Raw genomic sequence first — 18,481 nt, forward strand, 5'->3', positions numbered from 1 at the left:
TTGTGTTTAGGGACTCAATGAATATTATTATTTTATTTTTAATTAGTCTCCATAATTAAATTTTATATTCAAATAAAAAAACGTAATTTATAAATTTTATATATATTTGATACATTTAACTTATATACTTGATATAGTATCATTAAAACTTGATACACTTAAAAATAATGCAGTTGATTGATAAATTTATCAAAAAATTAAGTTGTTTATATGGCTACTAAGCTTGATAATGATGCGATACACCTCTTTACAGTGATACACACAAATTTAAAAAAGATGAATGAAAAGAAAAAAGAACACCTCTTGGCAGCAGGAACGTCCTCCCTTCTCTCCCCCTACATCTCTTTTCACCAATTAACATTCCTCCACACCATTTGCCAACGACCACCACTCCACCTCCCCACCGCACATACTTCCCTCATATTCCATTGTCGCTTACCTTTCTCTCTATATTTTTCTTTCCCTCAATATCTCTCTCTTCCACCAACTTACATTGCTCCATACCATCTTCCATCGGCGACTGCTCCACCTCCCCGCCATATACCTTCGTCGGCCCGTATACTTGGCCCGTCGCTGCTTTTCTCTCTTTCAATTGTTAATTGTTTAGGCAATATGGAATGAAAAAATAGAAATCCATTTTTTTTCCATTTTTAAAAAAATTTCAAATATGGGTGACAGTATCCCTACAAAAGAGTATAACTCAAATTGCCGCCACTTGTAATTTCTCTTATTATAATTTAATTTTCCACAAAAATGGGTACGTGAATGTTCTCTTTATATATAAAATTCAAGGCAAAAATTACTGGCTTTGTGTTTTGAAAAATGTCATTTTTATCATGAAAGTGAATAGTTGAAAATTAAATAATTTTCTATAGAAATTTCGATAATGAATTTTAGAATTTGATTTCCCTAAAATGGTAATAATGTTTTCTCCTCAAGTAATAAAAAAAATAAAATTTTCTAAATATAACAAAACAAACTATAAATATTTATAAAATACAAACGGTTGTATTAAACAATAATAATAAAATCTAAAAGATTTCTATTTTTTGAGAATTTTTTCATTTAACAAAATCATTTTCATAAAGAAAAATAATACTTAACTTAAGAAACAAGTATTGTTTAAAAAAAAATCCTTTTTTTTTCAAACTAATAAGTAATATTTTTCAAATAAATTTGTTAAAAATTGAAGTTGGTTAAATAGTATAAAGAAATATAGGAGAGAGAATATTATTAGTGCAATTTAAAAATGAAGTCATAATTATTAAATAGAAACTTGTGTTTCCAAAATTTGTTTATTTTCCTAGGCAAAGAAGATCTCTTTTTGTCTCATATATTTCAGAATTGTTGAAAACACTAAAGCAAAGGTCCACTATTTCCATTATTTTCAATCTACAATTGTTCAATGATAATGACAACATTTTTTTTGTTTTTTTTTTTAATTTTATAAATAAAAAATAACTGCAAAATATTTAGGGCTTCGTAGAACAATTTAAGAAAAGGTCATTAAGGCTGATTATTTTTTCAGGATTCCATATTTGTCGTTGCTAGTTTATAATGATTTTGCAATTCTGATTCTTCATCTTTCATCCCAATGTATTCATGTCATGTTTTATATATTTTTCATCTACATCATTCTCTATTCTCCCTTTTTTCTGATCTTCTGATCTTCAACAGTATTCTTTCTTTTCATCGTCTTTCCTCTACTCTTCTGCATTTTCTTTTTCTTTTTCTCTTATAAAAGATTGTGAAAAAAATTCATTAAAAAATTGTTCAAAAAATTCATTGGGATATTGAATAGCCAAATCTAAACAATCCAAATTTAAACACCAAAGAATCTTAGAAAAAAATCGTTTAGATTTGTCTTCCAAAATTTAAACTATCAAATCTAAATGATCGTGTACAAAAATAGCCAAATTGAAATAATCGTGTACAAAGAATCTTTAAAAAAATCATTTGTCGGAATTTAAACGATCAAATTTAAATGATCGTGGAGATTTGATCGTTTAAATTTGGGAAGCCAAGTCTAAACGATATTTTAAAAGATGCTTTGGTGTTTATTTTGATCATTTACATTTTGCTATCCAATATCCTAACGATTTTTATTCACTATCTTTTATATTTGTCACACGATCTAAACAACCAAATAACAGTTTAAATTTTCTTTTAAAAAAAATATTGTATATTTGGTACACGAACTAAATAAATATTTTAAAAAAAATTGAAGAAAAATTGAACAACAAGAGAAAAAGATGATGGAAAGAAGAAAAAAAATTGGAGAAAATGAAAAGAAAGACTATAAAAAGAAATAATTTTGTAGAAGATCATAAAGAAGAGAGAACAGAAAATGATGGAGAAAAAATGGAGAAGAGGAAGAATCCAAATTGAAAAATCATTATAAACGGCAAATATGGATTTATGAAAAATAATCAACCTTAATCATTTTTTCTTATATTGTTCCACATGTAATAAATATTTTACCTTTTTTTTTGTTCTATTTATAAAAATTAACCTAAAAAAACCACTAATATCATCTTTGTATGAAATGTAAATAGGTTTCTGTTTTTCTACTTTGACAGACTTCCTTAAAATAAAGATTTCCCAAAGGAAAAAGAAAAAAGTCGTTCGCCCTTCTTTGTTACACAATTTGGAATTTTGGAGTAGCGTTTTGAAAGGCAAAAAAATCTCAATTTAATGAGATTATAGCAAATATTTCATAGATTTGTGAGATTATTTCAAGGAGTGTATGGCAGGGTGAGTTCGAAAACAAAGAGGTTCTTTAGCAAACACCAACCAACAAAAGGAGGATAACCAAGAGTTCTAGAAGAGTGACGAAAACCATATTTGGGAGGCGAAATGGGGTAGAAGCTGAGTGATATTTGAAGGGTTATTGTTGGAGCTACAGAGTGATTTGGTGTAGAAGCAAAGTTTACGGGAGAATTCTTTAGCTAAATGGTTTCATGCAAGTTGCGACAACATAACAAGGTATGGAGACTCCTTTACCAGAAGGTTATTGACTATTGAATAAGATAAAGATTATCCAAATCGACGATTTCAGGTTTTGTTTACATTGGGCTCTTCTGAAGGTGATTTAGATGGTCTTAGACTAGATGAGTATCATTCTTATGGAGGATCATATTAGCTGAGAGTTAGTGAAGGAGTTTATCCTTTGCGAGATTGAAGTTGCACTTAAAGGGTTGGGGCCAACAAGCCCCAGGTCCTCAGAGGGTCAATATGTGATAGTTTATTACAACACTAGCAGCTGATTGGTTCATTTCAAAGATCAAATGTAAAAGGTTTGTAAAATTGTATGGGTTCATTTGAGAAATGAATTAAACAAATCAGATCTTGAAATATAAGGCAGTGTGATAGGAGTGTCATAACCTATGACTTTGAATAAATATTATCCATCTTTATGGACAAGAAAATCAATAATTAGCAAATGGATGTTTATCATGGTTTATATTAATGACATATTATTCATTGTGAACGATGTAAACTTTCAATATAACATAAATAATTGACTATCTAACCAATTTCAAATGGATGATTTAGAATAATTTTGATGTCTAATTAAATAGAGATTCTAAGGGTATAACCTTAAGTTTGTCTCAAGCATGAATATTTACAAAATTGCTGTTTAAATATTCGATTATGTGAGGCGGCCCTGATTCTGAAAAGGAAGTCTCGTGGTGAAGAAGAACTCTCACATGAGGTTTTTCGAATAAGTGTTGAGACATTCTGCAAAAATTGGAGAGAAAAAATAGTAGGCGACGCAAAGAGAAATACGTAAGCTAAGATTCTATCTTGGGAAGGTAAGCAACACGATGAGAATTGCTGGCAAGACGTTTGGAAGGATACTTAGAGATGAAGAAGTATCTGCACCCAAGAGATTGAGACGAGGAAGTAAATGTCTTGTCAAAGTGATTTGACAACTCGTTGTGGAAAAGAAAACGACGATGACTTTTTAGGAAGAGAAAGGGTAGTAAAAAAATTAAGAGTTTAAGTTTCCAAAGAGGTAGAGTGTGCGTCTTAAGGAAAAGTCAAGTCACCCCTAGAGTACATGTCGAGTTTGAGTTGGTGGCATAGCGTAACGTGTGTTAGTAAGGTGACACGTGTAGAGCATGGAAGCGACCCTTGGAGGTGAAGACCTTTATAAATAGGGCCAAAAGCCAAAAAGAAAATGGAGTTTTTGTCCAAAGTAATTGATTTTTTTATGAAAGTGAAAAGAGAATTTTGAATGTTGAAAGAACAGTTCCTTCAACCGTCAAACGAGAAGTGAAATTCAAAAACTGAAAGCCGAGAAAGAAGAAGTTGAGGCTACGTATCTATTGTGAGTGACAAAATGAATTATACGTTTTGTTGTCAATGATACATTATTTTACAAGTATTGTTTGAAAGTCATAAATGTGATTTACAAATGTTTTCGATGATTGGTCACTCTTCTATGAATCATCAAATATGATTTATATGTTCTGTTGTTGTAAGTAATAAGATCTGTTCTATAAATGATTGTGAATGATTAAACGTTTTCTGTATTTAAATGTGGGTTATGAATGCGTTTTGGTGAACGATTAAATGTTTTATACAAATGGATATGAGTATTCTTCCAAAGGTGGTAGAACGAGATGTTTTATAAACGTGATCTTCTGAGTATTCTTTTCCATGTGATTGTGTTTATGTGATGTCTTAGCTAATTTGTGATAGTATGTAAAAGAGCCCAACAGACGAAGTTAACAGGCACACACCATAGTCAAAAAGCATGTAGCAACATCATAAACATGATCATAACATGGCATATATATCAATCATAACATCCTTATCATGTGATTAATATATCATGCATCATAACATATCAGTCATTAATATTAATCATTAACATCAGTCATCAACATCAACACATTATGCATATTAGCTACATCAATGAATAATTGGAAAAAATGCATGCAAGCTCTTAATTTTATGTTCGAATGTCTAGTAATAGAATCTCTTACCTGAGAGATTAGCCAAACAAAATACTTTCTAGCTGACCGTAAAAATTCTCTAATTAAATCAATCTCAAAATTGAGGTTGAAACAAATTCAACTTTGATAGCAAAAACTCATTATTTAAATCTTCAAGATTTTTCAAATGGACTTTTGAAAGGCATGCAACCAAAATCAATTCCAATAATAAATTTAGGGAAGAAGATGAAAAACCTTTTCTTTTTTTGTTTCTCTTTTCAATCTAAGCATTCAAATGCTATTTATATACCGAAATAATAATATTTATCATTATTATTTCTTTTCTCCTTTTAGGATATTTATAAATATCAATATATACATATATTTTTATTTTCATTATCTTTAATCAATAAATTCCTTAAATGCACACAATCTTAAGCATTGATAACCATTAGTAATAATAATAATAATCCGGATTATTATTATTATTATTATTCTCTCGTCAAAATATATAATAAACATATATATGTTCATTTAAACAATTATTCTCTCTCCAAATTAAATATATCATCTTTTCTGGTCCAATCGAATCAACAATATTTCTCATCATAGATTATCTTATTTTTCATAAACAATGATAACTATAGTTCATCATATAATTAATTGATTTACTTTTACATATTAATTATTGGGACACTTGCAAAAATAGAAAAAAAAAATTATGATAATATGGTACATTTCACTACATTTTCTAAATTGTAAAAGTAACAAATTATAAAGCTAATAACCCTTTGATAACCCCATATGATGGCCCTTTAATACCTGTATAATAGTCGAATGATATCATTAATTACTGTCATATTTGTCATATTTGTAATATGCAAAAAAGATGTGTCATGTACTATTTTTTTCAAAATATTTTTGTCATCCGATACAATTTTCCTTAATTATATTTATACAAAACTAAATAAGTAGTATCATGTTCCACAAAAATCCAAATTCTTAATTAAATATATATATATATATATAATTAATTAATTCCAATTCCACCTAAATCAAATTTTCCTTTCGATCCCTAATTAACTCAAAACCTCAATTTTTTTAATTAACCAAATATTCTCCAATAAATCACTCATTTTAGAATATCATAAATTTTAACCTAAATTATTTTAACCCAATAATTAAATTTTAGCTTCAATCCTTAATATAACACCCAAATAATTTAAACCTAATTAATAAAAACTTCTTAAACATTTGGGATGTTACATTTTTTTCCAATAACTATATTCTAATATATAATTATAAAGTTTTCTTTTAATTAAATCTCATTCCTTTCCTTTCCTTATTTACCCGATCATGGCAACTTCTCTCCACAATCCATATTTATCTTTTTTCGAAATAATTAATTATCTTCCACGATAATTAATTTTTCATAGATAAAATTATCTTTTCTCTTTTTTTATAATAATTATACATGTATAACCACATATACATATAATGATCAAATCTCTAACAAAACTTCCACTCTTTAATTTAATTAAATAAATACCCAAATTATTTAATTAAATTCAATTTCAACAACATCAAAAATCAAATTCTACTAATTAATTAAATATTCAACCAACAAATATTTAATTAATTCTAATTCCATAAAATCATCAATTCTAAATTAAATATTTCAAATTAACGCTCAATAGTTCCTACATAATTAAATCAAACTAAGATAATCAAATTCAATATTACCTTAATTTTTGGGATGTTACAGAAGGTGGGTCTTCGAAGAGAAATTGCACTTGGATGCAAACATGAAACAAGTGATGCTTGAGGACAAGCTTTATTCTAAATTTGGGGGTGTGATAACTTGTAGAAATATAAGTTATTATAGCCATTTAGATATAATAGTGAAACCAAAACACGTAATAAGTGTCAAAACACTCGTAGCTTATCGTGTAAATTCATAAATACTCGAAAATACATGCAACATAAACCTCCATGCTTGTTTTACTGTGTTCTTAGTGTCTTAACGCGGGATTGTGAATAAAAGAAGAGACTAGTGAATCACAGAGGAACTCGCATAAAGGCTACCGAAGAAGACCTTTCTAGCAAGTACACTTTCTACGCAAGATCCATATATGCACGTGAGAAAGGTTCACTAGAAGACAAAAGTGGTAGATGGAGTTAATGTGACTTGACAATGGCTGCATTCGGCGTTAACATGTTTAGAAGAATAGAAGTTTTTCGTCGAAAGTTGCCTATAAAAAGACTTTATCTAGCTACCCCGACTAAACTATTTTTTTTTCCAATTTTTTTAATCCAACCCAATCCAACATAAAATTTAACCCAACCCAACCCTTGCAATTTGAGTTAGGTAATTCAAGTTTGTCGAGTTACTTTTTCTTTTAACACCCCTAGTGTGAGTTTCTCATGCCAACCCATCTAATTTAGATAAGTTCATATCTACTTAATTTTAGTCTCTTTTATCTAGTTAATTATAATTCTTCATTTTCTTAAACTAAATATTGTTGGAAAACATTCATATGCACTAGTCATTCATTTGCAAAATACTTTTTTTGTAATACTGTTTTTTAGCAGAAAAAGAAAAATAATTTAGGCTGTTGACACTTTTCTCTCTCCCCTAAATTTTTCATAGCTATTGTATCATGATGATACAATATTTAGATGAAAGGGCTCGAAAGGAGACACATGAATGAAGCTTCAACATACACTATATCAAGAATTCAATTATCAAAATGATTTTTTAAAAAAATATACCACAACTAAATTATTTATAAATATAACAAAATATCTTTATCTATGAGTGATATATTGATATGTATACTTATATGCTATTATCATCTATCATCCCGAAAATATTACAATTAAATAATTTTGAAAACATTGTTATTTAAAATAATTTTTTTTTCTTGAAACCTCCTTCCAAAATCTTATATATATAAATTTTAAAATTGAAAATTATGAATACTGGGCAAAACTTTATAATTCAATCCATTAAAAAAAAAAAGTGACAATTCATATATGTAAAATAATAAATAAATAAAAAAATAAGGGGGAAATAATTGAAAGGAGGAAGGGAATGGAGCGTTCTCCGAAAAATGCGGCTACTTGCCGCTTTCTTTACTTTCTCATCACTTGTTTTCCAAAAATGACTTTTCCTTCCGTCTTTCTTTATTATTTTTATTCCTTTTCTTTTTCTTTTTTTTCTTTAATTCAAGATCGATTATATAATAAATAATTTTAAATTAGTCTTCATTAATTTACATCCCTAAACTTTTATTTTTTATCCACTAAAATTCTAAACTTAAATAAATTTTTGTTAAAAATTATTATATGTGACCCATAATTATTTCAATGCTTCAATTTTTTTTGTTGACTCAAAATCAATTTTTACTTTCTTTTTTAGATTAATTATCTTTAAAAATCAATCATTATGAGATTTGTTAAATTTCTTGGGATACGGAATTAACAAAATTAACTATCAAAATTAATTAATGGTAATTTTAACTAAAAGTTCAAAATTGATTTAAGTATAAGTTTTTTATATTCGATTGATAAAATTATAAGAAAAGGAAATTTACGTAAATATATGACTTACAAAATTTAGATTTAATGTTTGTGATGATCAACTATATATTATTAGTTGTTTCCTAGGAATGCAATTTTTCTAAATTAATACTCTGATTAAAATTTAGGGTTTATAAAATATAAGTTGATACAACCAAAACTTAGGGTTAAAGGTATAAATTGATATTAGTTTGAAATAAAAAATTGCAAATGAACCCCTGAACTACGCTTAAAGTTGAGAATAAACCCCAAAAGCTTCTTAAATTAAATTTGAGTATTGACGAATCTCACTTCATCACCCCCACTTCTGATTTATTCTCTCTCTTCTTATGTTATGTTGCGTATGGAAGAGAAGTGGTTTTTGTGAGAGAGAAAGTCAGCGTCCAATTGCTCTCTCTATAATTCTCTCTCAAATTCTTCTTTTTTTTTTTCATAAATAAAGCAAAATACCATTTCCATTTTCTTTCTCCCTAATCTCACCGGCGACAAAAATTCTGCATGTTTTCCGATTCCTCTTCGCCTGACACACTCAACTTCAAAACATGTTCTGTAGTTTGTTTGAGATGGACAATAACAATTATCAGCAAGCTGGTGATTTGACTGATGTGATCCGACTGAGTTCCGCCCCTGTCGCCGGTCATTTCTCCTCCGAATTCTCTCTCGACCCGTTTTCCGGTGACAGACAACTCTGGTCGCACCTTCCTGCTGACAATTCTTCCATGAATTTTGGAGATCCGTTGTCGTTTCCAACTCGAGATCCATTTCTTCTTCCCCATTTTTCTCCCTTCAACTTTGCTTCGGATGGCGGCGGTGAGGGTTTGGCGGCGGACGACCAGCCGTCTAATTTACTTTCCCATATGTTGCAGATCTCTCCGAGTTCTGGTGATGGTGTAATTAGTACTCCTCCATGTGAGTCGCTCGCCACAGCAGTGGGGAATTCTCCGAGGTCGACTTCGGTTCGTGGTGGCGGTGGTCTTGTGCTTCCGACCGGTGGCTCGAACTCTCTTTGTTTAATGGAGAATTCCGGGATTCAGATCTCTTCTCCGCGAAATTCCGCCAATAAAAGAAGGTAAAATCAAATCTTGGACTTCTGAAATGATAATAATAACTCAGTATATATTATGTTAATGGGTGCTTTTGATCATTCTGAGTTATAACTTGTTGGGGTTCAAATGAAATTTAAATTTTGTCTTACCTTTGAGTTTCGAAAGCTTCATGATAGTTGATTAATTAGGTACTTAAAAAAAATTATGGGTTTTAGAAAAATATGTATAGGCTTTCTCCTATAGGGATTATTTTAGGATATTGCTGGGTTCAAACTCTCTAGTCCAACATATGGAAAATAGGAGCATAAAGCTATGACTTTTAAGACATAATTCTCTTATGACTGAATGAACTTTGTCTTTACTATATTTATAGAAGGTTCAAAGGGTGGAGAAAACATTTTTTTTCCTTAAATATACCTTGGAGAAATGTAAACTCTCGTAGTCTTCGATCACATTTCAATGTCTACTTTAATGAAAAAATAAAACTAAAATGAAAACAAATCAAATTTAGACTATGTTCTAAATAAAATAACAGTAACTAGCTATTTCAAGACCATATACATATCTATGTACAGACTCTATCTCATTTTTAGAGTTTAAGTTAATAAACTATATTAAGATTGTTGTAGATAAATTAGCATTAAAATTTTAAATATTTGGTACCTCTAATTAACCACAAGTTTAATTAGAGTGGAATAACTAAGAAAAATTCTACCACCTCTCCCATAGTTAACTAAAACTCCATCTGATCATAACAATTTAACTTTCCTTTTGGTTTTATTAAAAAAAAAAAGAAGAAGAAATAAAGAAGAGAAAAACAAGAGAATTGAACTCCAAATTACAAAATTGTTGCTTCAAACAAAAACGCTATTAAAATGAATTCCTACATGAATGAATTAACTAATGTGGTTGGTTGTTCTCAGGAAGAGCCAAGTGAAGAAGGTGGTGTGTATTCCGGCACCGGCACCGGCGAACAGTCGATCAAGCAGCGGCGAAGTGGTTCCTTCCGATCTATGGGCATGGAGGAAGTACGGACAAAAGCCCATCAAAGGATCCCCATATCCAAGGTCAACTTTCTTCAAAACTTTAATCTTATTATTACTTTTAGGTTAAATATATTATCATTTGGTTCCCTCTCTTCCTTCCATAAATCCTAAATTTAGTCCTCAAATTGTTTAAATAATATATAACAACAATAATAACATTCATGAAATAATTATATATAATAGGAGAATGTATTCCTAAATTTATAACAACAAAAAAAAAAAAGTTGCTAATAGATAATAAAACGTCTTTAAAAAAATCAACTAAATGAACAAACAAGAGAAGTATGTTAAGATTTCTGCATAGACACTATATAAAATTCAAAATCTGAAAGTGTTGGTAGATTAAGTTGAATTGAAATGATTTTAACTGTCTAAATTGATCATTGTTCATCCTAACTTTCCAAGTCAAAAAGATTTTGACCTCAAATATTAATTTTTTTTTTTTCTAATTTTCTTTGGTAATTTTCAATTAATTTATTTTCTACTTAAACATGAGAGAGAGAAAAAAAGAGTTTTGTTTTCCAGAAATCAATGCCAAATGCTGCAAGTTTTTGTACCTCTTTCTCTCTCTCTCTAGCTGACAAGAAATTGACTCCCAATAATTTCATGAATATCTCACTCATGATCATTTACTCATCATTTCTTCAAGTGGGCTTTAAAGTTGGGGCAGAGAAATCATAATATTTTCTAAACTTCTATATATACTAATATATTTTTTATTTATAGAAATACTATATAGTTTTGAGATGTTCTTTATTTCAATTTATGGTATTTAATTTGTTCTAGTCCAATTCTTTAGTTGTTGGTGTTAATCAAAACATGTGTTTTGTGTTCCATTTGTATTTTTCTTCCCTTATTAATGATGGTTGACTTTTCAAAATTAAATGTTATTAGTAGATAAATGGTAATTCTTTTTTTTTTTTCCTTTTAATTACTTTGGATGTGATTTTTAAAAACTAACTAGCTTGTTTAACAATTCCTTTCTTATGTTGTAGAAGTATTTACATTTTTTCCAAAACCCTCAAATCTTTCATATACTTAATTCTCATTAATGTTGATCATCTTCATTATATATATATAGTATATGCCTTATAGTTCTTTTATGCCTTTCTTTCTCTTCTCTTTTCTTTCAGGGGATATTATAGGTGCAGTAGTTCCAAGGGCTGCTCCGCTCGAAAGCAGGTCGAGCGAAGTCGTACTAACCCCAACATGCTTGTCATCACCTACACTTCGGAGCACAACCACCCATGGCCCACTCAACGCAATGCCCTTGCAGGTTCTACTCGTTCCCATCCTTCACGAACCACCACCGCTACCACCGCTAATAAAACAAGCCCGAAACATGAGCGCATTAACGACATCCTGCCAACCACAACAATAAAGGAGGAAGAGATGGATGAAGACCAAATGACAGATAAAGCAACAACAACAAATGATAATCAGGAGGAGGGAGATCATCAAGATTTCCCTTATGACTTAATTTTCACTGAATTTGCAGATCAAATGAACGACCTCGAGCACGACAACAACCACGACCATAATCATCATCTTTCAGCAGACCCTCTGAACAACAATATGTTGATGTTTAGTAACCATGGATTTAGTGCAGGAAATGGAGAAGGCAGTAAAGATCCATTTTTGGAGCTCTATGATTGGGCAGAGAATTCAAGTGGAAGTTTGTTCAAAGAAGCCAAGGGAGGTTGACGGAGGGTAATTATCAAACCACAGTTTAAAAAGAGCTTTATATATAAAAATTAATAACAAAACTATATATATATAAAATTTTAAACATTATATACACATGCAGCTAGCTAGCTTCCTATTTTCTTCTTTAAGTTAGTTTTCCTTTTTTTTTGGTTGCTTTTGAGGTGAGCTTAATTGTACTTGAAAAAAAAAAGAGTGAAATTTTAGTTCATAAAAATTGTTCAATTTTAACCCTTTTTCTGTGAGAAATATATTTTTTGGATTATCATTATATTTCTTTAGGGTTTTTACACCACAGGGTACACTTTGTAGTTCATGGAATATGTTTAAATCATATACATGCTTTGAAAATCATTATTACATGCATTAATGTGCCAACTTTAATAGGGTTTACAAATAGATCATTAATATTGGTGAATGTCCATAAGCTATCTTTAATATTAATGATCATGTCACAATGGTGATAATCTAAACTCAAATTGTGGGCTTGATCTTGAATTATGTTCTTTTTACTCTTCTTTATCTCTTCATATTAACTTCAGTTAATTAGTTAAAACATATGTGTGCATGCATGATATGTACTAGATAAATTTTCATACCAATGGTCTTTATAACGTGTACATAGGATATAGAGATGAAAACTTAGAATTAATCAAACTCTAAATTTTTGTTTTAGTTTAGAAGAAGGTAAATTGGGAGTTGAAATTGAATTAATTAAGGAGAATGGGTAGGGTTAATTTAATGATACATATATAAAAATTGGATTGTTGGATGATTGGAAGCAAGGCAGTGAGACCCATATTCCTTTTGGGAATTAATATGGAGTGTGGATGGGACAGAAAGCTGTGCAACAGAAGATTTGTACAGTTGAATCAAGTACATCCAATGGAGGCCATAACTACACAAATAATAATAGTAGTAATAATAATAATAGTGAAAGAGATTTGATGTAAAGATGGGACTTGGCTTTGGCTTGTATCTTTTGGAAGTGGAGGAAATCATTCAAGACCCTACTCTTGGCCATGAGACTTTGTTTCTTTTCTTCATTTTTTCTGTACAAAATCGAGGTTTTTTTTTAAAAAAAAATTATTATTATTTTCGTGTGTCAATTATAGGTTAAAATTCATTAAACTGTAAAAATCCATAAAGATCAATGAATATTTGTTTTTAAAAAGACAATTTTAAAATTTATGAAAATATAGGAAATTTGAATATCTAACCATCTTATATATATAATCATATCTTGGTTAGCTTTTTGATCTTTTAGGATTTATTGAATATGGTATATGTCTGCTTCATTGAAATATGATGTGATATTAATTAGAGAGAGAATTGAGAAATAAAAGAATGGAGTGAAATCGGGTGTTATAATTAATTATTTGAAGTTCTTGGTTTTGCTAATTTTTAAAAATGATATCTCCCTCTTTCTCTCTCTTCGTGGTGGTCTCATATTGGTAATTGTAACAAGTAGGTTATATGATATATGTTTCTTTTGGGAAACTTTGTAAATTATTTTTCAAGTAATTTTATAATATAAACTTGTTTGGTGTGATTAGTACATGTATTTTAATAATATTTTCCTAATGATAAGGACAAAATTTAAATACAATTTTATTTTAATTTACCAATTTAATATAGGTTTGACTTTGATGTGTCATGTGAACATACAACAATTATATATCTTCTTTATATATTAATTAAGATTAATCAAGAAAAACTCATAACGTCATAAGATGTAAAAAAAAAAAAAAATTGTTCCCTGTAAGAATTATTTTATATAATTTCTTATATATGTTGTTAGAATTTTAATTGAGTTTTAGGTGTGAAATTAGAATAAATAATTTAGACTCCACAAATAGCTTATCTTGACGTCATCCTCAACGTGGAGTGGCGCGAGAGATGATGAATGTTAGATCGATTAACTTTTATATAATGTTATCTATAAAATTCTTAGGCTAAAGTGAGTTGTACTTTGGTATCATGTAATTTTATAAGAAGAGTAGTCTCTGTACATTTTTTCTTTTCTGATGTGTTATTATAAGTTTAGAGTGTATCCAATGCGCTATTTCGTGTAGGACTAGAAAAAGGTGTGGGAAATGTGTGACAATTGAGTTAGACATGAGCTATATGTGTATATGGCAAAGTGGGATGGGCACTCTTAAGATTGAATTTTATGAGAGGTGGGTGAATCCCCGATGCTGATGCTGATGCTGAGTTGTGTGGAGAGAGTTGTTCGTTGAGCCCGTCAAAACCGAGAACAAGTAACAATAATTCTCCACTGATCTCACCGGCTTGCATGCTAGTGGAAACACAAGTCTTCTACACTATTGATTCGGCTAGCTTTTCTTATCACACAGGACAGTTATAAGGATTAGGGCATTCTTATTAAGTAAACTCACTATCATTTACGAATTTAATCTATAAATATCTTTGATTATTTATTAAGAGAAACTCTTAACTAAAACTAACCCTTTCGTTACCTTGGAACGAAAGTGTCCTTGGGAACCGTGTTGGAGCCAAGATTTTAGGTAAGGGGACAGAATTAGTTCATATAAATATAAACTTTAAATACATCGATGTAATATACAAATCATACAGTATCTTCAAAACAAGCAAAACTAAGTCGTCGCACACTAATAGTGACATATCGTCCAAAATTTTGAAGGTATAGAAACCTTTAGGCAGTAGAAACAATATAGAGAACAAAAACTCAATTTAATTGGAATTTAAGAAATATCCATACATCGGCAACTTTACATATTTTAATTTATTGTAAAAATAATCTAAGCTAAACATGCTTTACAATCAGTGATAGAAAACATAGAGAACGCAAAAACTTACTCTTGTAATCGTCTCTGAATAAAATCTTGAGCTGAAAAATCACGTGTTGTATTCTTCAAAAATACAAGACATTACCACTTGGCTAAATCTCTTATATCCTCGAGGAATTGAGATCAGGTTTGACTTGTAGGAACCAATTGAAAACCGGAATGGTATTTTTTAAAGACTAATTGAGAGATTTTTTTAATATTCTATAATACCTACTATATAAAATTCATTTAGAAATGTGGGACACCTATGAAAAAGGAAAAACACAAGTTGTAATAATTAAGTCGCAGACACATTTACTGCTTGCAAAAATAACAAAAACAAAGCTCAATTCAAATATACAAGATGTAAAATGTCATAAATGCCCTTACTACTAATTCTCATTTGATACATCTAATATCCCCTGAAACGTCGATACTCTTGATATTCCTTGATATAGTGGATATATATTTAATACATCTTGATAAACCATAATACACTTGATACCCTTTGATACACCTGAAACACTTTAATACATCTAATCATCTTTGTTACACTCGATTCTTCTTGATACATTTGATACTCTTTCGACCTGATACACTTAAATACTTCACTAATATGTTTAACACATACTTGATGCCTTGCTAATAAACTTTGTTATGCTTCATTGGTAAACTTAACAAATTTGATACGCTTGATACACGTGATATGTTTGATACACTTGATGTACTGCAAATACACTTAGTATCCTTCACTGATACACTCAATTGATTAAATACACTTGATGTGCTTGAAGCCCTACTTATACATTTGATACACTATTAATATACACTTGTGAACTTAATTGATATACTGATAATGATTCACTTTACTAATATGTTGATATACTTTAATAATATATTGTTGATACACTTAGTAATTATACTGCAAACAATATATTGTTTCGTATATAAGAAAGAATGATTATGACCTTAAAAATTGGAGAAGAAATACGCATAGGTTATTGAAGGAACACATTGTTTTTTTGGTAAGAGATAATTATTAGGGCCTTAAAAAGTGCAAGAATAAATAAGGGATGGAAACATTAAAAACGGAAAACAAATAAGTTATTAAAGAGTAGTTCAACAATAATTACAAATTTAAGATAGACGTTACATTAACAAAAAAAAAGTACAAATTTTGCAATATTTATAAAATTCTAACACAATGTTTTATATTTGCTATAACATATGGTCGAAAAGCTACCTACTACAATTTTTCTTAAAATATCAAATTCATTTTTAACGTCGGTCCAAGGACGGTACGAATCATCCTTTTAAACATCCTACAAATTACATATAAAGACAAACATGTGACTGAAACCAACAATATGAAAGAAATATGATTACAACTCTCCTAACAAATAACATATAAAGATAAACGAAATACCCTAAAACCTAGAAATTCTTTTTAGCTTTAAGTGAAGTCTAAATCTTCAATTTCATCACCACCTAGCTAACTTCACCACACGCTTCTCACTCAATACATCCATTTCAATAGAGAACGTTTAAAGATAAATGAACCATACATATGAAATAAGTTTAGTACAAAATCTATCAACTATAGAATGACCATTATTATATAAATTCAAATAAGTTAATCAAAGGTTAACCAATTCCAAAGCACACCAATAAGAACTAAAGTTGGTGATAAATAATGTCCTTAAACACAAGGAAAAAGGCCTTTTCGATATCATACCTTTGATGCTTTGATGTGAGCAAGATCTTTCAAATTCTGGCTTTAAAGAAAAGGTCTATCTCCTGCAGAAACATTCAATACCTTTCCAAATATATTATCTAATTACAGAGAGACAAAAAAAGGGTTAAAATTTTCCATCTCAGAAAGTTCCTCATCATTTTAACCCACATATCTGAATGCTATATAAGCAAGACAACATAAACTACCATGATTTTGAAACTTAAAAATTTCATCAACTAAACCCTTAAATGGAAGTTTTCTAGACAAGCATTAAAAGAATGACCCTACATCCCAAAATTCATCAGCTGAACCATTAATGGACGTCCATGCTCATGGGATTGCAAAAGAGAGAAAAAAAAAAAAGCAAGAATGATGTAAACTGTCTTTGGTTTCTGCCTTAATTTACTATTACTAATAGCTTTTGTAATGCTTTAATTCATTGTTACTTAACTACCTAGTTAGTTACTATGTAACCAACTAGTACCTCCTCTCACATTGAGGAAAAATATTTATAAAAAAATAAAAGAGTATTTGGTTTCACACCAATCGGTATCGGAGCACTATAAACTTTCGAGTCCTATGGTTGTCTAGCGAAACCAACCTTCAACGATTGAGCAACTTGCTCAAAACCAAGATGTGAATGAAACACTCGTCCTCTCTCCAAGAACCACCTCGAGATGCTTGTTGTCCTTGGAGGCTTTGGTGGAGGGATTACAAACAACAATGCAAGAAGTTCTACAAAGGCTAGAGACATTGGCACCTCCTCAAAATGTTCATCAAGAATATCAAGAATTTGTTCGTGACTGGGGACAGCATGGCATCCGTGGTGTTGGAATTCATTGGATTGAAAGAAATCATTAAGAAAAAACATTTGTGACTCAAGAAAGAAGGAGACCATTTCAAGACTATCAAAATCCTTTTACAAGAAACCAAGAAATGTATCAAGAACCTCAAGATTGCAGTACCTCTGATGATGAGTTGCAAGAAAGGAGAGTAAACGATCATAACAGAAGGTTTCGACCACATGCTGATGGTACGTAGGAGAAAAATATCAGTCGTTGGTATAGACAAGAAAATCAATTGTACTCCCATAAACAATGCTAGAGTTCTTATTCAAGTGATTTAGAATAAGAATTTCAACATTCAAATTTTGGCCACGTTCAATTTTCTCAAAGAACCTATCATCATCCAAATTGAAAAAATGATTCTAGTGACTCTGATATGTTTTTAAAACAATTTGGGACAGAATAAGAAGGGGATATATCAAAAAATGGTCGAACGATCCAATCAAACCTATTTTTCAAGAAATCATCCTTCATTGGAGAAAAAGACTCAACATGTAGATCAACCATCAATTTATTTTCAAGAGTCCAAGGATAGATTGGTTTTATATACATAAGCTGAGAAAACAAAGAAATCACGTTTGGAAAATTTTCAAATAAAAAATCATGGAGATAAAATTGAAGAACAAAAATTTGAAAATGTTGATTTGGAAATGGTCACAAGTGAAGAAAAATCCAACGAAGAAGATTAAAAAGAAGTATCAAACTCCGAGCAAAAATCAAACAAGATCAAGGACACATTGGTTGCGGTGGAAATGAATCTTCAAACCGTC

The 18,481-nt window shown here is 29.8% G+C and overlaps 1 protein-coding gene across 1 annotated transcript; it reads left to right on the top strand.

Moving 5' to 3' along the window:
• Positions 1-8,841: 8,841 nt before the first annotated feature.
• Positions 8,842-12,683, top strand: LOC101220733 (probable WRKY transcription factor 14). The gene is made up of 3 exons (XM_011660991.2): positions 8,842-9,594; positions 10,495-10,638; positions 11,751-12,683. Exons 1-3 carry the CDS (start codon positions 9,068-9,070, stop codon positions 12,319-12,321), a joined length of 1,242 nt encoding a protein of 413 aa, XP_011659293.1. The 5' UTR covers positions 8,842-9,067; the 3' UTR covers positions 12,322-12,683.
• Positions 12,684-18,481: the final 5,798 nt, after the last annotated feature.

Source organism: Cucumis sativus, chromosome 1 (genome assembly GCF_000004075.3).
Source record: "Cucumis sativus cultivar 9930 chromosome 1, Cucumber_9930_V3, whole genome shotgun sequence".
Lineage (NCBI taxonomy): Eukaryota > Viridiplantae > Streptophyta > Magnoliopsida > Cucurbitales > Cucurbitaceae > Cucumis > Cucumis sativus.

Coding starts and splice junctions, on each gene's coding strand:
- LOC101220733 (XM_011660991.2), top strand. CDS start 9,068: ATGTTCTGTAGTTTGTTTGAGATGGACAATAACAATTATCAGCAAGCT. Junction 9,595..10,494: donor AATTCCGCCAATAAAAGAAG/GTAAAATCAAAT, acceptor GGTTGTTCTCAG/GAAGAGCCAAGTGAAGAAGG. Junction 10,639..11,750: donor AAAGGATCCCCATATCCAAG/GTCAACTTTCTT, acceptor CTTTTCTTTCAG/GGGATATTATAGGTGCAGTA.